The 21,005-nt window shown below is 36.8% G+C and overlaps 1 protein-coding gene across 1 annotated transcript in view; it reads left to right on the forward strand.

Annotated features, from left to right (window-relative positions):
- Cntnap4 (contactin associated protein family member 4) overlaps positions 1-21,005 on the forward strand; it is a 249,520-nt gene that overhangs the window by 194,343 nt on the left and 34,172 nt on the right. The window contains exons 16-17 of the mRNA XM_003472026.5: positions 11,232-11,402; positions 12,359-12,577. Coding sequence (XP_003472074.1) covers positions 11,232-11,402; positions 12,359-12,577 — 390 coding nt within the window. The remainder of the gene's footprint in view (positions 1-11,231; positions 11,403-12,358; positions 12,578-21,005) is intronic.

Below are 21,005 nucleotides of genomic sequence, written 5' to 3' on the forward strand. Positions count from 1 at the left end.
TCAGAATAAAAAATTAAAAGGCTGCTGGTGTAGCTCAGTGTGAGTGCCCTGGGTTCAATCCTCAGTCCTGACACAAAACAAAACAAAACAAAAGTCTCTAGACAAACTCCAAACAGTAACGTTTTTAGCAATGTGGTTTTTCTCCAATTCTCTAGCACACTTCTTGAATTATGTTAAACAGTCTTCTAATTATGTTAACTTTAGATGCAAATAGGTCGAAGGAAAAAATTAGCGGAAAACATCAGAATTTATCAGTTAGCAGGCAGGTGAAAGATAAGTATAAGGGCTCCCTCATGGACTTTTCTCTCTTCTCAGGCTTTTGGGAGTGGAGAGGGTGAACATTTTTATTTTTGATATATAATCAAAGTCTTCTAGACCTGTCATCCCTCCCCCTGAGCACACATTAACATTACTCAGAGTGCTAGTTATATATAACAGTCTCTGCAGTTATCCCCAGAGATTCTGGTTCAGGAGGTGTGGGCAGGAGCGCTTCTAACAGGCTCCAGATGCTGCTGCTGCTGCTGGCCGTGGACCACTGTGTTTAGTGCTGCCCTGGGCCAGTGTGATTCATGGGCTTGTGCCCATCTGGCAATTTTGCCAGTGCATAATGAGCTTAGTACAGAAATTCAGAGTACATTTTTAGAAATAGTCCCATCAGATGGGCAGAGTTATTTATGTCTGTTGAGCATAGTATTGATAAAAATGAACTAGGGGAGGTATTTTGCATGCTTTTGTGGGCCTCTTCATTTTTTAAAGCAATTTATTTTTGTTCTGTTTTCACAAAAGCATCAGTTTGTGTTGGATTAGAGTGAGGAGAGCAAAAGTATGGCCTTTTCTAAACACAGTTTGAGGATTCCCAGGTCTAGATCAACAGTTGGTTTGTGTCTGCAGTGGACTGATGGTGTCGACATAGGGACCAAAGTATTTCAACTGTAAGTTGCAGGATCTCCAGAATTCCTCTAGATAGCCAGGAGAAAAAGCAGAGGGCTAGGACTGACAAGCAGAATGAACTGATATTTGACACACAAGAGGAGGATAAGAACGTTTCACTGTTCTGTGGATCTTGTAACATGACCATGGTGGCATCCATGTTCAATTTCTGTTCTCCTTGATCTCTTTGTCTTGGTCAGCTTTCCATCTCTGTGACAAAATAACTGAGCAAAACAGTTTAGAGGAGGAAAAATTTGTTGGCTCATGGCTTCCAAGATTCCCCTGGACCAGTGCTAGGGGCCTGGGGTAAAACAAAACATCACAGGGGGAAAGGTGTGGGGGAGCCAAGCAGCTTAGGAAAGTGGCAGTCACGACACAGAGAGTGTAAGCAACAAAAGGCTAGAGACATGCCAGGTCCTTTAGGGAAACTCCCTGAGTGATCTACTTTCAACTAGACCCTACTTTTATAAAGCTTTTCACTGCTTCCCAAGATTACTATCTATTTATAGGTCTATCAGTGAAACAGTCCACTGAGTAAGTTAGAGCACTTCAGGTTCAATGATCTTCTAAAGCCTAACCTCTGCACACTATTGGCTTGGGGACTTAGACCTTAACACATAAACTTTGGAGAAAGTATCTTATCCAAATCATAACACTGCTTTATCTTTTACTGAATCCTTTTGTACTAGTTTCCTCATCAGTGGGGCCAAATATCCAAAACCCACAATTTAAGGGCAGAGAGGTTTAATCTGGCATGATTTCAGGGGTTCAGTTCATGGTCAGCTGCCTCCAAAGCAGGAACATCATGATAGGAGGATGTGGTGGATCTAAAATGTTTAATTCATGGCAGCTGGGGACAAAAACAGGAACAGTGCCAGAGAGGAAAGGGTCAAGGGACCCATGGTCATTCCTCCAGATCCACCCAGAAGTGTGTTTTCCTAGTCCTTAGGCTACTCCCAAGCCAATCAAACTGACAAGCTTAACCATCTCACTTGTCAGACCAGGTTAGAACCTTTCCTGCATGAAACCTTCCATAGCTTTCTAGAAGACATAATCCTTCTGCCCTCTTTTTGAGAAAAATGTTGAACATATCTGAAGGATATATTTGTCATACTGACTTTTAATTATATTTGAGACCTTCAAGAGCAGGGTCCATTGCTCATTTATTTTTGTGTTCCTGGTCCCTAATACATTACCTGGTACATGAAAGATAATCAATAAATAGCAGTTTATGAAAGAATGGGAATGATTCATCACCTACATGTAAGAAAACCTATAGTTTGAGAATTATCAGTAAGAAGCAAGAACAGATTTTTTTATTGTAAAAGCAATTAAATGGTAAGCAAATATATACTTTAATGAAAAGAGTTTATATTTAAAGGAATTCTGAGTTCATTAAAAAAAAAAACAGTACAAAGAACGTCTTGTTCCCTCTGAACCATTTCTTTTCAATATACCCAGATTACGGAAGCAAATATGCTTTCACTTAAGAACATGACTTATTTTAATATTAAAGTTCATTATTTCAATAACACAATTCCTTTATAAAATTCAAACACTTTCTATTTCTTGGAGAAAGGATTATTTTATGCTCCATTTTAATTTTTCTTGTTTGCTTGAAGAAACATTAATTACTAACCAATTTTTCCTGGTTGTGCTATTATTTGTATAGTTGCTTATTTTTAAATGTTAACCCATAGTCCTATTATTAGATTCTCCTTCTTTTTGAATGCTTTTGAATTTGATTAATTGCTTCTTGAATGTCATTGTCAGGTAGTTATATTTTCCTTTTGTTTTCTCTATGGAAAGGTGCATGCATGTTATTTTCTTTGAGAATGCTTTTATATAATACATAGTATTACCTTATGATTCTGCAGAACATTCAGTTTTTGTAGTTTTATTTTGTTTCTGATAACAGCTTCATGGGGATATAATGCGCATGCTCTATAGTTTGCTCTTTTAAACAATGCAGTTTAATCATATTTTAGTGTTTTACAGGATTACCATCCCCACAGTTGGAGAACTTTTCCATCACCTCTCAAATAAAACCATTCTCCTGTAGCAGGCATTCCCCGTTTCACTACCACCCCCTTTCAGCCCTAAGAAACCTCTGGTCTACCTTTATCTTGACCAACTTGCTTATTTTGGATATTTCATAGAGCTAAACACACAAAATGGACAGTCCTTTGGGACTGGCTTCTTAATAGATATTACTGAAGTTCACCCCAAAGCATGCATCAATACTTTCTAAGATCAAATAGAATATCATTGTATGGATAGACAGTACCACGTTTTATGTATTCATTGGTCAATGAATGTTTGGACTGGTTCCCTTTTTGAATATTATGGATAACTGCTATGATCATCCACCTATAATTTGTTGTGGACATAAGTTTTTATTTTTCTGGAGCGTATACCTAGAAGTACACATTTTGGGTTATGCTGTAGCCCTAAATTTCAACCTCTTTAGGAGCTGGTTTGATATTTCCATATCACTCTTGGTGACCTTCCCCAGTTGTATCACATTATCCCATTACATCTGCACTAAAGGGCATAGTCATCTTGAGTTTTATATGAGTCATTTTGGTTGACTGTAGTTGTCTTAGTTACTTTTATTTTATTACTGAGACAAAATATCCAGTGCCCAAAATTAAGGAAGGAAAGGTTTGTTTAGCTCACAGTTTGTGGAGGTTTCAGTTCATAACCTGTTAGCTCCAAGGCAGGTGGGATGGCAGAAGGGTAACAGTTCATGTCTGCAAAAGACAAAGAAACAAGAACAAAAAGGGAAAGAGAAAGCCTCTTTTTTCCCTTATATTATATGAAGGCTGCGTGCTCCAGGGTGGGTGTAGCACTCACATCATCTCCCCATCCTCCTCTTACAAAGGTTCAGAATGTGTAAAAAGTGAGGGCCCTGGCCCCCTGCAGAGTCACTTAATTAAACTTCTGAACTTCTCAAGATGACACAACAAACAACATCCTAGAGAGGTAAGAGTGTGCCCTTCACACCCAGGGTGTAGAGCTGCTGAGTTACTTAGTCAAGCTTCTAGATTTCTCAAGTTGACACAATATATCAAGTATTACCATAGTTTGTTATAAACTAGGCTTTGTTTCTGATTTTTTTTTCTCCCAAAAGGCTCTTCTGTACTTTATTCTCAGAGTTCTTTCTTTTTAACTGAAGAATGCCTAGCAGTTGCTTCAATATAAAACAAGACTCCAGACTGGAAAATTTTCTCTCCATTAGAAATTTGTGGCTAATACTCCTTTATTTTCTGGCATTGAATATTATGGAGAAATCTGAGACCAAACGAATTTTCCTACCTTTTAGGTGGCTGGCCTTTTTAAAATCTGAATACGGGAAGAAAGAATAGTCTTAAAGGTCATAACTTAGGAAGATTGAATCTTAGTGTGGTGTACCTGGTGTTTTTTTTTGTTTGTTTGTTTTGTTTTTTTTTAACAAATGATAGTGCTGTGGTAAAAAGCATATATAGTGCATGTTTTATAGAATTGTGGCAAACATCTAAATTTCTGCCCTCAATTTGTTAATCTAAACAAGACAGTACTTGTAATTCTTTGACATTAAAGTTTTCCAGCCTATTTTACCTAAACATTTCTTGTCAGTTAATTCACTGTTTTGCAGTTAATGATTAATAAAAGGATCTCTAAATTCTACAAAGTGGGGAAAGATTGTTCTATGTTTCTCCTCCCAGGAAATTCTTAAGTTGCTGAAGTCAGTTGCTTCATTTTGAATGCATTGACTAGTGTAGCTGTCTGAGCAATCACAGCTGCCCAGAATGCATTAAATAATCAAAGGTGCATGTAGGCAATAAATAACTTTGCAGAAGTTAGACACTCAGGTTGCAAAAAGTTATTGACTAAAGATTTGGTTAATGTCTCTTCCATTTGATGGACTTCTCTTCCATTTGGCAGACTACATATAAGCCATTTTAAAAGTAAGGATCAATTCCATTTTAACAGATAATAAGATAATATAATGTTGTTGGCTCCACTCTTTCTGATAGTCATCTACCATTAGGAAATTCTTTTTAATTTTCACAACCGGTATTATCTCATTGTGTTCTGTTTCTTTAATTTCCTAGTTTCTTTACCTTATTAATTTTTACTTCCTCTTATTCATTTTTCTACTTTTTTCTCCTATGTCTTCTTTCTTTCTTTCCTTGTTTCTATTTATTTAACAAAACATCTTGTTTGTTATCCTCCATTTTGCACACACACATGCTCACACTCACACATGGGGAAATGAAAGGGGAAAACGATGGTGAAATGAATAGAATGGAAAAAAATACCTGTACTCTTGGTTCTGATATTCTCTTAGAGACAATAAAGAAATAAAATAAACATGTGATATTACAATATTGATAAGAGCCCTGAAGAAAATAAAATGGATGTAGGAGAGGATAATTTTTTTTAAAGGATGACTATTAAAGCTTCAGCAAGAGAGTGGTATTTAAATAAAGATATGCAGAATGTAAGGGAGCAAGGTACAAGCATTTCTTCTGCCCTAGATAAAGGTAAAAGACCAAGTAACCACACAAAGCAGAGGACACAGCTGCGATGTTCATGGAACAGCTAATGGTCTAGCATTTGGAGCATAGAGAACAAGGGTGGGAATCAGAGAGGAACCTGGCAATCAGATCATGGAGGATTTTAAAAACTATTTTTCAGCTGTGGGGAAGTAGGAGAACACTAGAGACTTTTGAGTAGAGGAGGAGTATGATATGTTTAGTGAGACTGAGCCACAGTAAGGAGACCATGTGTAAGATCATATTACTAACCCCAGCTAAGAGATCATGGTGGCGTGGATCACAGCTACAATGGAGAGGGGTATGATATAGGTATCATTTAAAAGGAGGTCCAAAATAAATTGCTGTTGAGTTGATATATGTTGCTAAAGGAAAAGTCAAAAAATGATACCAAAGTGTATGGTCTAACAATCAATTAGAAGGATAAAACTGACATTGATTGACATGGGGAGGATCATGTCTGGGGTCAGGGCATACAAAGGAGCTCCGTGTTTGGATATAGTCCATGGATATATCCATAAGAACTTCAGTGAGAGGGAGTTTTGTCAGTTTGACAGTTCCAGGCTTCTGACATATATTCTTATGTCATCAGTCTATTCAAGGAATCAAGACAGTCCTCCTGGAGCTATTGTGGAGGGAGAGCTATAATGGCAGGGCCTTGGTCATTCAAAAGAGAGGCTGAGGTGGTGAAGAGGAATAAAGAACACTGCAAATTATAACACTAACTAGAAAGACAGGAAAGTGTGTGCATCCTAGATGTCAAGGGAAGAAAGCATTTCAAGGAGGACAGGGTAATCAGCAATGTTGAATGTGGTCCAGAGCTTGCATAAGATGATACTGAGCTCGATGAATGGAGCCAAGTGAAGTTGTTCATGACCTTCACAATGGGCTGGGGAAAAGAAAGCCTAGAATAGGTTCAGTGGGAAGGAAACTGTGGGAAAAGAAAAAGAAATGGAGAATTTTCTGGGAAGTAGGAAGAAAATCAAGGTCACAAGACTAAATTTTTGCAATCAGAGAATTAATACAATGTGTGTGCTGATAGAAAAAAACTCAGTGGAGAAATTCTTACAGTGCGAACACTGATCCATCATGACAGGAGAGAACACAAAGTGTAAAGATGGTGCGTGAAGGTGAGTGAGCGTGGTGTTGGGAGTCTGCAGCGTGGCTCTTTATTTTCTTTCCTTAGAGAAGATCACTGGAAAAGCTCAAGGGGGAGAAAAGAGATCTTAGAAAGAGAGAGAATGTGAAGTTATCCTCCAAGAGCATGGGGCAACAAAAGCATTGGGGAACTATGGTGTGATTACAGAGGAGTACGTGTTTACTCACTGTGTAGTTCAGGCTGCCCTCGAATTCACGATGCTGCCTGTGATGGCCACGAACTTCCATGGATTCTCCCACCTCAGCTTCCCAAGTGCTAGAATTATAGGCACATGCAACCACAATCAGCTGAAGAATAGTATTTAGAGCTCACACTTGGCATTATGCTATGTTTGGCATGTATTTACATCAGGTGTTTTTTAAAAGATGCATGTATTTATACCAAAGCATGCACAAAACTGTAACTCAGTCTTATATGCAGGAGTCATTAGACAGTAAGAACAGTATAAGTAATTTATTGGGTTTTATTTTTATGATTGCCTAATAAAACACTTCAACAGATTAATTAATAAATAAGAGTATTTTCTGAGCATGGAAAAATTTTACAAATGGGCTGTAATGGTTAATGTATAGATGTACCTGCCTTGGAATAGTAATGTTCACATCATAAAGTCTACACAGGCATTAACACAGAAAAATACTAAGAACTCTTCTATTTTAGTCAATTCAGTGCTAAACTATTTTCTTAAAGACAATAATTTGACTATCAGGTCACTTTTGACTTTAACCCTGTATCTAAAGGAGGCACACTTCTGTTTGTATTTTATTGTGTGGTTAATGAAAAGCTCCTTATCAATTTGATACTTATTTTGTTTTGCTTCAGCCAGAATGGCTCTCATGTTGCCTGAACAGTTGAATTAGATTATAACTGACCTGCTGATGGCTGCTCCTCTTCTCAAAAGGATAACTGAACTCAAACTTGATTGCCTGATTACATGTGTTAATGGAGGGAATCGATCTTGGGAAGATGGGATTTATCTTGAATTTATAATGCATTCCCCATTGTACATTAAAGTATTTCCCATTTGTTAGTTCAAAACAAGTTGATTCAAATGAGGTAGGAATGTGGCAACTGAAAAGCTCTCCCTGCTGGTGCCTAATACAACTCTGCATGTTTTTCAGCTTTACGTGGACCCACAAGGGAACGATTGGTGACAAATGTTATGGAAAGCTTAAATGCAGTTCACTCTCATTTGCTATTTTGTATATCTTCTTACATATAGACTAAAAAGAATTGGACCCTTTGTCCAAAATGCTGTTATCCCAGCCTCTTTAATAAAATTGTGTGTATTTTTAAATAAAATATAAACATGATTCATAGGAATACCAAAGCATTTTGCACAAAACTAATATAAGAGTAATGATAAAAAAAATATCTTCTTCAGTGTTTGTTTTGTAAAGTCCTTTGACTACAAAGACAATTTCTGTTCTGCCATCCTAGGAGGCATTATCCACACCAGCCTTTTGAGTGTGTATGGGAAGAAGAGAGGGAGATGTTTTACTTGATAAAAACATCCGTGCTCAGCTTTGTTCTGTTATACTAATCTGTAATCCACAAACTGTCATTATCTCCAGAAGAGTTCATTTTTATATGGATTTTGATTGAGGTTCATAAATATTCAAAAAAATAATAGGAGTACTAAAGAGGAACCAGTGAATTAAAACAAAAAACAATGTATAGGTGATCATGTTCCAATATAGCACCATGTAATTATAATGATTCACAAGTATTTAGAATACACATTTGACTACCATGATATTCTTTACATTAATATTTTAAAATTTAAAAAAATTTGTTGTAAGAAATGGTTCTTAACACTGTTCTCCTTCAATTGCCTCATCCTTCCAGCCCCAGAGAATCATATTCTATCTTCCCAGAAATGTCTGGTTTTTTTTTTAAAGGCTACCTTATTAATGAGATAAATAAAAATCTGGAAAAAATAAATTTAGCAAAACAATAAGTAAACATCAGCTTACCATAGTGCTAAATTGATTTTCCTAAAAAGTATTTTTAATCTGTTTAGAAGATACATTTATGTATGGAATTGGTACATTTTCCTCTTTTATATAAATAACTATGGATACACACACACACACACACACACTTTCTGTAAAGATAAAAGATGGTGTTTCCAAAGGATATTTCAAATGTCTAGCACCCAATAGTGGATTTAATTGAAAACATATACTGATTCTTAATTATTTTATTATTAATTTACTGTGAACTCAGAGCAATCCATCATGATGTGTTTTTCTGAGACAGCACTATGTGACTGGACTCAGATCTGCTACGGGTATAGCTTTAGGGTCTTTGTGCCATCCTACCCCTGGGAATCTCTGTGAAGGGCCTTCTCCTCCTGCTCCTGCTTCCTAGCTGAACTCTTAATTACTTCCTCCTCCTGCCGGTGCATTCTCAGAGACTGCCCAGATTCAACTCAATGCGTCTTACTTAGCACAGTGGCTAAGTGTGCCACTCACACTTGGATTATATAAATACTGGCCTTTGCTTTCTGTGTAATTGTTTTGAATTAGCAGCATTTTTTAATCTCATAAAAAGCTCTTACCTTCATTTTCTACCTATTGTGAATCTGTAAAAAAAAAAAAAAAAAAAGGTTTGCTAGCTAAAGGAAACATATTATTATGTGCATGAGAGTGTTTTAGCTACCAAAAGTAACAAATTGTTTTCATTAGCATAAAAGCATTCGTTGTACAGAGAGTAGCAATTTAAAGAATCTTTCCTCTGTTTTAGTCAGTTCCCAGAAGTCTTCTATATGATGGTTTATTGGGTTAGTTATGATACAATAGGAAACAAATGAAATGGTTTATAGTAATATTATCTAATTTGAACCATTAAAAATCTTGAGTGTTCCCTTTCTAATCAGGCACAATAAAATTTAGTACTATTTTGTGGTTTAAAGTTACAGGCATTTTTTAATTTTCATATACAACATTTAAGAGAAAGGAAGTTAAGCCTTTCTGAAAATAGATTGAGGAAGAATCATTAAGAACACAAATATGCTGTAATTTTTGACTTGGTATTTTGCATTTTCTCATTTTCTTGCATTCTTTCCCAGAAGTCAAAGTGTGTAGGCATAGAAATAGCTGTAAAAAGGCCATAAAGAATAGAGTTGACATAATGCAGATAATGTATAGTTTCACTTGACTCTGAGAGGGAAAAAAAAATCTCTTAAAATAGATTTTCAGCTGAATAAATTTAGCCCTAAAATTGTTCACATGTGAATAGAGACTTGACTTTTGAATTAGAACCACAAGAAAAATAGAAAAAAAAAAAATAAAAGAGATTTAAGTCATGTTTGGTCCGGACTTTACAGAGATTAAATTAAAATCTAAGGAACACGCACAAGCAGAGAGAAATTCTTGATTTTTAACTAGTGAGGTATCTGTTCTCTGCTAACGTAGGTGACTGTTATTTTGAAGTGGCTGCTTCCTACTTCTGAGGATCAATACGTCTTTCTCCTCGGAAGATCATTTAGATGAGAGGATTTTATCTGGTGTTAGGAGTGTGTGTGGAGGCTGCTGTGTAAATTAAAGTAGTGAGCTGCTAGTTGATGTGTTGAGAGCTTGCTGGTGGCATCCATGATGAAGTCCATTTCTCAGTTAATTCTCCCAGTCAACTACCTATATTCCAGTTGAGTTTTACTCCTGCCAGCTCATGCTGTTGCATATCTACTTTATTTCCCATATTTTTATATAACACTCACAAGTTTTTTCAAAAGGAAAGTTGCAGACTTCTAAACAAAAGAAAAAGAACTGGAAAATAAAGAGAAAAATTGCATTGAACAATTATAATTACCTGTTTAGTCTAAATCTTTTTTTTTACACTTCTCAATTTATTTCCCAAAACCCAAAACATTTCTGTCTTTTCTAAACATTTGTAAACTGTTTGGAGGATGCTTTTCATCAGCTGGTCACCTATGTCACCCTTATGAACAAATTAAGGAATGATTTTGATTGGAAAGAACATTTTCTCATAATTTATGAAAATAGCATAGTTTTTCTTGGTGTTTAATTAGATGAGAATCTTTAGAATGCTAACATCAGGACAGAAAAACACAAGGTCCGTTAATAGAAATGGTTGATACAGTAAGTGTGACATACGTGTGATAGAACGGAAGCCACTATTAAGTTCTTTAGGGCTTTTGTTATTTGAAGCAAGTAGGTGCCTAGCTTTTCAAGTTATAAATGTTCAGGAGATACTTAAAATGTCATTTTGCAGAGGATAGTATTTAGACTGAGGATGTTTTCTTATATTTAGACCATTTCTGTAGCATTCATCCTCCCGTGCTGGAAGGACCCAGATTTTCAGTTTCTATAGAACCTCCAACCATCTGATCAGTGTCATAAACTATTAGTAGCCAACAGAAAAAAAAAAAGTAGTTTTATGACTGAGCCACATTTTAAATCTGTGCTAAATATAGAAAATATAGAAATATACAAAATGTGTATAGAAAGAATATAGAAATGCAGATTTATGCATTTTAAGTGTGTAGAAGTATAGAAAATGTATAGAAATAAATGTAGAAAATGCATATTCATGGTGTGTCATGAATTTGATTTGATTTTTCCTATTTTTTTAAACAGAGTTGTTTTGGAATTCTGCCTCCTTCAATACTGAGGCTTCTTACCTTCACTTTCCGACCTTCCATGGAGAACTTAGCGCGGATGTGTCTTTCTTTTTTAAGACAACAGCTTTATCTGGGGTGTTTTTAGAGAACTTGGGAATTACTGATTTTATACGGATAGAGCTACGCTGTAAGTCTCCTTTCCAGAGAAGTTTGGGAGGGGGTAATTGTCTATTATTTAGTAGTAAATTCTTTAATCAATGTTTAAAACTCATGTTTCTGCATTATCAGCTAAATCTTCACAGTGTGTCCCTTTGAAAATGTTGTATCATATCACTTCACCATTTTTTAAGAAAATAATTTGACACAGTCTATGATATTTTGGGACAATTATTTCTGTTTTCTACTGGCAATTTAAAGTGAGTTTAAATTGAAATAACACTGAAAAATTCTTGGTAATTAAAAATTAATTTGATAGATTCATGGGCTGCTACTGATACCTTGATATCAAGGGCATATTATAAATATCAAGAACATATTGCATGCATTTGAATTGTGTAAACTTTTCCAGATACAGTAGCATATGCCTGTAATCTCAGAACTCAGGAGGCTGAAACAGGAGCATAGACGTGAATTTGAGGTCAGCCAGGCCACACAGTGAGCTCAAGGCCAGCTTGACGTCTTGTGTTAAAACAAAACACACATATCTTTATTTATATGTCGGTCCATCTATTTGTCTTGAATTTTGATTCATTGCAACAGTTATTTTATACCAAATGCAGATTCTATTTAGTTTTCAGTGCCTGGCAAATAACTTGATCCTTTACCAATCTGAAAAATTAAATCAGAGGGGGCTGGGGATTTAGCTCAGCGGCATAAGCTCCTGCCTTGTAAGCAGGCAGTCGTGAGTTCAATCCCTGGTACCGATAAAAAAAACGAAAAAGACAAAAAAAATTAAATCAGAGGATGAATTTCTCAAAATCTAAATGACCTATTTCTATATGGATGTTACTGTCTCCTTGAATATAAAGTACACCTTTGTCTCTACATTCAATGACTGTTATGCAGTGGTGCCATTCCTAAGTGTATAGGCTGCTCACTGCTGTGAAAACTCACTCAGATTATCCGCGTGTCTTATTTTTCCAGCTCCAACAACAGTGACCTTTTCCTTTGATGTGGGGAATGGGCCTTTCGAAATCTCTGTGCAGTCGTCCAGCCAATTCAATGACAACCAGTGGCATCACGTTAGGGTTGAAAGGAACATGAAGGAGGCCTCCATTCAAGTCGACCAGCTGTCTCCAAAGATCCAGGCTGCTCCAGCTGATGGCCATGTCCTTCTACAGCTCAACAGTCAGCTCTTTGTGGGTGAGTTCTCTTCGTAAGTCATTTGACTGTGGTAGGCAAGTGCAGAAACAGGCTAGAATAAAATAAAACCAACTACAAAAATGGTGACAGTAGCAATGACAGGAAGCAGTAACAAAGCATCATTTTTTTTCAACAACACATTTGCATAAGGTTTTATTGAGTATTGAGACAAAAACATCATTGATTAGAAATCAGCGTTCCAGGCTGGCCAGGTATTTACTTCATCCTCATCATCAACCTGTACAATAAGGATTATCCTCAATTTACAGGTGGGGTAACTGAGGCTCAGAGGTTAGCTTACCTTGAGAAAAATCTTTCCAGAAAATGAGATTCAAATTTGTGTGTGGAAAATTCCTGAACCTGTATACTGCATGCTTAGTATTACAGAATACGCACTGCTTGTTTTATTAGTGTTTCTGGTTTGATATGGGAAATGTTTATCTCTGTTCCCAGGACTGAGTAATACTGCTGGTAATTCCAGGCAATGCCAACCAGGGATGCCCTCATGTTTTCCACCAAGAGGATGCTGTCTTTGTGTGCTATTTTGTCCTCAGCATCAAACACAGGCCACGACAGGGGATGGGGGAGCTAAGTGTTGAATGTATGACCTGACCAGTTTTACCAATTCCTCCACTAGTTCCTCTCATTTTTTTCTGTTTTTCTTCTATTTTCCCATTATCTACTTCATATGGATTCTTTTTATTTCCAGAATCCATTCACTTGACATTCATGGGCTTGCTAGTGGAATTTCTCTGAATGTGTTTGTTTTCTCTTGCATCTTTGCCAATTATTTTAGAGAATTTATAAACCATAATGTTCAAGGAGTTATGCCTTATTTGATCACTGCTCATATATTTCAATTTAAATAAAGGCATGGAAATTCGAAGGGAAATTTATGAGGATAAATTATGAATTTTCAGAAATCATATTTCAAACATTTTCAAGTGTTTACACAGAATTACATTCTGATGCCTAATAATCTCTTATTAGCCCTCTCAAATCACTGCAAAGGACAAATCTTGTTTGTATGTGCAAGAATCCAAGACATTCTTAGGACTTCTAATGAATACTCATTAGAGTACTCTATACTCATTACTACTTCTCCTAAGATACTTAATGAATGGTTTCTCTGACTGAGGCACTACCCTTACTTTCTAATCATGATACTGTGACCACTCAGTGACTTATCTGAGGATATAGAAATAATAAAGAATACTTAGGAAGGAATATATAACTTTTCTCTTAATGTCGTGCTAGAAGCTTGGTTGGGAAATTGACATAGATATTTCTTGCATTCCAAAAAATGAGAGATGAACACAACAAAAGCTACAGCAATTTAAAATCTGTCAGTAGCTTGGAAATAGCCTTACTATTCTTGGAAATTGAGAGGACTGAAACTGTCCTCGAATTTTTCAGTGAAATATGCTGCAGTTTGCCTGTAGATGACCTTTTATCCTTGATATGAATTTCAGCTTCCTAGAGATGAAGTCACCGTATATTGTGTCTGATAGGAATCCTGGCCTTAAGTTGATTTCAGGTGGCTATAATGAAGTACCAGGATGACATCAGAAAACTGCTTTAGAATAGGCCTGCGTCTTTTGCCATCAATCATGCACTATAATTTGAACAAGGATCAAAGAGGTTTCATCTTTATTGAGGCAATTAGTCAGGCCTCTGACATCTCCATATGTGTTCAACGGCTTTAAGAGTGACTGTGTCACTTGAAAGTTTTAAAAACCAAAATCTTGATTATGTTTAAGTCAAAATCAGAGAAAATTAAAAGGAAAAGACAGAAAAAAGATCTCTAATAAAAAGTGACACTTCTATTAACAGAGATCCGTGTGTTGTTTCTTCCTTCCTCATGATGCTGTGTAGTGATACCAAGAGAAGGTGTCACAAAATAAAAGACTTCAAATTGGGTAGAACAGCTCATAGCTATGAAAAGGCCACCTAGGAGGCTCCTTTTCATCCTTATCTACCACAAACTGTATTACTGTCTCTGGCAAGGGCCTCACACTGATGAAACAGTGCTTATAAGAAAAAACATTAAATATCAACTTACAGCATTACTAGAAAACAAATCAGAACCATATTTTCTTAAATTTGTAAAGAGATTTTTTTTTCCTACAGGCAGGCCCCATGAAAGACAAGTTATAATGTAAAAGGTTACAGTGAATTAGAGCACAGTGGGTGAGAAACTACTAAAAACTAAGCAATAATTAGAGCTAATTTAATGGACCACTTACTATGACCAAAAAATTCTCTGCCTTCCTCGGAGTCAAAGACTTAAGAGACAGCTAGTATTGACAAGTGATACAAGAAAATTGTGCATCTATGTATATACATATATATAAATATATGTGTATATACACATAAATATGTATGTACATGTATCTGCACACACACACACACACACACACACACACACACACACACACACACGGATAATAATGGAAGTTATAGAGTAAAAAATAGAGTGAGAAGTCCTGAGATAATTTGACCTGGGAGCTTCCAGTCTGAATAGAGTGGCTTGGAATATGCAGTCTCGAGGACCTTGCTAGTTGAGCAGAGGCCAAAAGAAGCAGATGAGAGAACCCTGCGATCTACCAAAGAAAAGAATTCCAGGCGTTGGGATTATGCCCAAAGTGTTGGGAATGAGTTTTAGGTTTTCATGGAACAAGATGATAACAAGTGCAGCTGTAGATAATGAATGTAAGAGGAAGCATGGCGGAAAGGTGGTCCGGTTATTATATCAATCAGTGTTCCCATCGCTGGGACAAAATACTAGACACTCAAAGGAAAATGGGTTTGATGTGGCTTGTGGTGTCGGGGTTTCGGGAGGTGGTTGGCTGGCTCCAAAGCAGAAGTGACATATGACACAGCAGAAGAGTGTGGCAATCAGGAAAGAGGGGAGGGGGAAGAGACAGAGTGGGAGATGTGTCACTTCAGGCCGTGTCCCGGTAACCTGCATCTCCCAGCCAGGTTCCACCTCCTAAGCACACATTTAGCTGTGAACTTGCCTGTGCCCAATCTATGAATGAGTATAGTGGTCCAATGACTCAATTATTTCCAAAATCCCTTCCTCAGAATACATGGGACTTCTATGGGATGTTTTTAAAAATCAAAACTATACAAGTCACATTCGGGGCCTTAGAAGGCCAGAATAGAGGATTTGGATTCTATGCTAGGTATCAGGAAAGTGGTATAAGGTGATTTGCAATTTTAAAGCTTTGTCTCACTGCAGTAAAGGACACGGATGAAAGGATTGAAGTGAGCATTGTTCCCATAGCTCCTGCAGGAGAGGTCAGTGATGTGATGTAATTAGAGATGCTGAAATAGACTAGGGCATCGTTTACATGGAGATGTGCACAGTTGCTGATAGATTTTCAGTAACATATGCAATCAGTTATTGCTTGGGGCAAGATGCTTCTTCTTAGGTTTCTGGACTCCTCACCCTATTGCCAGTTCTTAATTCCATCTGGTGCTAACTTTTCTGGTCTGTGCCCTTTGTCTTAATTTATACCAATGATTACAGCTGTTCCTTGGCCCTGCAACCCAGGATGGAGAGCATCAGCCACGTGCTCACCAGGCTGTAGAGGCCTCAGGTCCTTCTTTATGGCCCAGAGAAAATGTCCCACCCCCTCCTACTCCTTCAGTGGTTTCCCCTGCTCCATCCCTGGGTTCTCACCATCATCAGGAATCTTCTGTTTCTGTCTGTGCCCACCAGTGTCACACATCAAGGACCTTCATCTTCAACCTGTTTCTTCCCGTGCTAATAAATATGTGAGACTAAAGTCTTATTTTGCTGCCAGAGCTGGTGACGGGGTATCTGTGCTTTAATATGATGGAATTGATTTTCAAAGTATAAAGGGTAACTTAATTCTCCCTTACTTATAAGTTCAAGAATTTAATGTGTCATTCATCTGTCCATCTTAAAAATAATCATGACTGGGGCTGGGGATTTAGCTCAGCGGCATAAGTACCTGCCTTGCAAGCAGGCAGTCGTGAGTTCGATCCCTGGTACCGATAAAAATGAAAAAGACAAAAAAAATTAAAAATAATCATGACTAATCTGTATTTTCAAGTGTGAATAATGACTGTCCTTCATATTTGGGGAGAGGTGCAAATGAGTGAAATAAAGTGATTATGAAAACTAGGTTTATAGTTTCCAATATAACTTTATTCTAATACAAATGTTTTAAATCTAGAGACTGGTGATAGTAATAAGGTTAATGTTCTAAATGACATAGAAACACAATCATTGTCAACATAGGGGAAAACTACAAGACTGTTAGAATAAGACAAACTGGGTTCTGCCCAAGAATTTTGGTGAAAAACTGAACTTTCTTTGTAGTTCAGAAACTTATTCTTTAATAGTTTAAATAAATAATAGAGCTGTTTTATAATACCAAAAATATTACGTTTGAAATTTCAGTAACATATGCAAGTATATTTAAGATACTACTTTGAATACTTACATTTACAAAAAAATGTTGTAGACATGTGAATAGAGGTTAGTTTTGTTTTTATATTCACCTTGTCACTGAGAGGGTCTATGTTGATAATACTTATTAACAGTTTATTTTTAAACACATTTCATTTTGATAATGTCTCAGAAATGGCTCCCTCTATTGGGTAACAGGAAAGAATTCAATGCTTTTTCCCCTTTTCACTGAATACCAGTCATGCAGTGTGTTCACATCTCAGAGTAAAACTCTGAAGCAAGATTAATGCCTTACTTTCTGAGGAAAACCAGTAAAATAAATACAGTTACTTTTAAAAATGTGATTCAGCAGGGTAGCAGTTATATATGACAGTGGAAATAGGAATAAGGAGATGATAAATAGAGTTTCAGAGATAAAACTAAGGTTAGCTTAGATCTGAGAAATAGGAAACAGAAGGCTTTTTAACAATCCCCGTATTTCTGAATATTAGCACAATCATCCTCAAGTAATCTAAACAGTGAAGGAGGAGTAACAAAGAACAAAGCCTTGATAGGGACAAGTGGAAAAAGTTAATTTCAATCAGATTGAAAATAAAATCAATGCAATGATGCCCCCCAACACCAAAACCACCCAATCACATTGCTTTCTGATGACTCACTTTCAGTTAATAGTTCATTTTCTCCGTGCTTTTTCTTAACTGCTGCTGGGTCTTTTCCACACATTTCAGACTCTGTCACATGTGTCATATGTTTTGTGGTGTATGTCAGACCTTCCTGCATAGTCTCATTCCGAACTGCTATCTTGAAAAACTAGATTTAATGATATGATGCTAACTAGTACATGGAATCTATGTCCTTGACCTTGAAAACACCAAAAACTCAGTATCCAAGGTTACTGCTGTTATCATGGGCTCACATTCCCCAGCTACAGAAATGATAGGGAGAAAAGAATCAGTCATTTTTAAAAGCTGCAATGTGACAGTGGTCATTTTCTATTTTGGTTTGTAAACTCAGCATTTTTTTCTTAGAAGCTTCTTAAATTAGCCTCGAATTGATTTTTATTCAACCAGCTCTGCAATTTTTGTTTCCTGTCTAAATTCTTTTACTGACAAGTATTTAAATGACTTAAACTCCATTTCAATATGTTGCGGCCAGGACCTATAGAAGTAATTATGTCAGTGAAGAAAAATATTTCCTGATGAATGATTTCGGGGTGCTGTTCATGTAGGTAGATGTTAAATTCTGGACATATTGAGGATCTGGGGCCAGGGTTCTTCAGGCAGGAGATTTTCTGGAAAATTAACAGTATTGGTAAAAAAGATATATTTATTAATGATAATGGGCATTTCAGTGGTTTCAAAGATTGCATGTTGGCAAACCTTATGTGTGTGTGTGTGTGCGTGTGCGTGTGCGTGTGCGTGTATTTTCTGTTTGGTATATAAGAGGTGAACAAATTATATAGTGAATACTTAAATTAAAAAGTATGTATCACAGGGCCAGGGATATAGCTCAGTGGCACAGTACTTGCTTGGAAAGCATGAATTCCTGAGTTCAATTATGAGTACAAAAACCAAAGTAAATCAAACAAACAAAAACAAAACAAAAAACCAAGTATATATTATAGTAAAAAACACATTGCCATGAATCCCTGTCAAAATACCTTAACTCACTTCGAACACACTTTCCCCATCATTTTTGCCACTTTCTGAAACACTTCTGAAGATCTTCTTTTGTGAATGTGTTTACCAGGTGCAAACACAGATGTAAAAAATATGGTGAATAGTGTTGCCAGGTGCCACCCAATGGAAAGATAAGGTCATGACAACATTATGGTGCATTCTCAGCTACCTTATTCTTTGGATCTGGCATCATGGACCTTTTGGCTCTTCCCCAAGACAAAATGACCATAAATATGAATGTTCTGCAATTGATTCAGGATATTGAGGCAGCTTACTACCAAAGACATTGCTGACAAAAACAACTGCTTCAGAAAGCGGCAAGAACAATGAGACGAGTTCTAGAAACAAGAGGGAGTACTTTGAGAGACACGAATGGCAACATACCTTGTACTGTATAATACCTGCTCTGTTTAAATGTTCAGCGTAGTTTTCAATCTTTCTTGTATATATAGAAGTGGAGATACTAAGTAGCAAGATATGATGAGCAGGAGGAAGGGTCATATCTCTGTTGACCATTTGGATATCCTCCCATGTGAAACAGTTATTCAGATCTGCTGTCTACTTTTTCTGATGTTTTCTTTTTAAAAAAGAATACCCTGAATTTTAAGAATTCTTTATATATTTTGGGTAAATCTTTGTCACACAAGTTTGCTACAGATACCTTCTACCGTTTTGTGAGTTGACTGCACTTTGATGTTGTTAATGGTAACTTTTGATGAGCAGAGGTTTTTAATTTTAATATATTCCAAATTTTTCTTTTTTTCTTACTTTCAGGTTTTGATATGCTAAACTATAGTCATGGGAGGAGAATATCAAACAGCCTTATGTTTGAATAACTTTTATTTCAGTCTAAATTTCTTTTGTAGGAAATGTGTTCCCTCATTACCAATTCAGTACTATAAAGGTCATATTTCTCTTTAATGGAATCATATTATTTGTTTTAAGTGTGGTCTTTTCCCTTCCTTTAGGTGACTTTTTCATGATTAGCCTTAGAAGCCCTCAGTGTTTTTCAGCACATGTAGTGGGTAACCCTTAGTGACCACTGACTGAAGACAGAATTTAAATGGGATCTCTTGAGATCAGAGGCTATGACTAAAGACTGCCGACAGTTTATTTCTTTAAAACAGCCCAGTAGGGACAAACTAGAGAGCTGTAGTGACCTCTACAGGTGAGAAGTTCAAATGGACCAAGTTTTCCCTGAGCTCACCCTGGCCAGAACGTGCTTTCACAACTGAACTTGGTTCAGGAAAAAGTAAGTAACCTTTCTATCTATGATACTTCTTCCTGCCATGAACTGCTCTGTTCAGCCATAATCTTTCTTCGAACACAAGAGAGAACAATCTTCTCCTTCCCACCCTTCCAGGACTTTGGTTAATGAAGACTGTAGGAGGAAATTAAAGCTGGGCTTCCAGTCTGACAGCTCTCTCCATGAACTCACCTCAACCTTCTGCAAGGCTGTTTTTCTGCAGGATGCTACAGGGGCAGGGCTCAAGATCCATGCTTGATACACAAGATGCACCTCTACCCTTCAAACTTCTGAGTTGATTGGGCCCTGGCCACATGCCCAATTGCTTTCTTGTCCTAAACTGGTTTGTGGTTAGGCCCTACCTGTCTTCCTCTGCCACAGTGTCACAGTGAAGGACAGTCTTTTGCTCTGCCTGGCAAGTTTCCCTAACCTTGACTTTTTAGGGAGGTATAAGGATCTTGACATTTTTTTTTCCCTGTAAGGTTCCTGCTTCAATTATGAGGTTGTTCCTCATTACTCCTCAATAATATCTAAGCATAAGCATGAATAATTTGCATTTAGAAAATTAAAGTTTAATCTCAAAAGTCTTTCTGCTACAAAAGAAAGAAAAAATCGGCATAGGAAAGAGCCAGCTCCTATTTTGTAACAATAGCATGTCACTTAAATTAACTTTCTGAGAATAATATGATGAAAGACTGGACCACTAGGTAAAGGCTAATTCTGCTCAGCACCCAGCCAGCGTAGTTAGGTACAAGACCTCAATACTGTTATGCGAGTGGACAGATTAGGTTGTATTCAATCACATGGAAAGGTTAGGAATTTGCTTTACAAGATACTCAGTGTTTGTGAAGTTCCAGAATTCATTATGTCTGATATGGCACGGCAACTAAATTGATAGAAACTTAATTGGAAGATAGTTCCAAACATAATAGCTCAGCAGAAACACCCAGAATCAATTAATCAAACTGCTACTCATTTTAATTGGACATACACTAACCCCAAAAAGGCACCACAATCTTTAATTAAGCTTTCAAGCCCAATCCTATTTACATTCACCAT

Source organism: Cavia porcellus, unplaced genomic scaffold (assembly GCF_034190915.1).
Source record: "Cavia porcellus strain 051 isolate PalLab524CR breed Dunkin Hartley unplaced genomic scaffold, mCavPor4.1 scaffold_4, whole genome shotgun sequence".
NCBI lineage: Eukaryota > Metazoa > Chordata > Mammalia > Rodentia > Caviidae > Cavia > Cavia porcellus.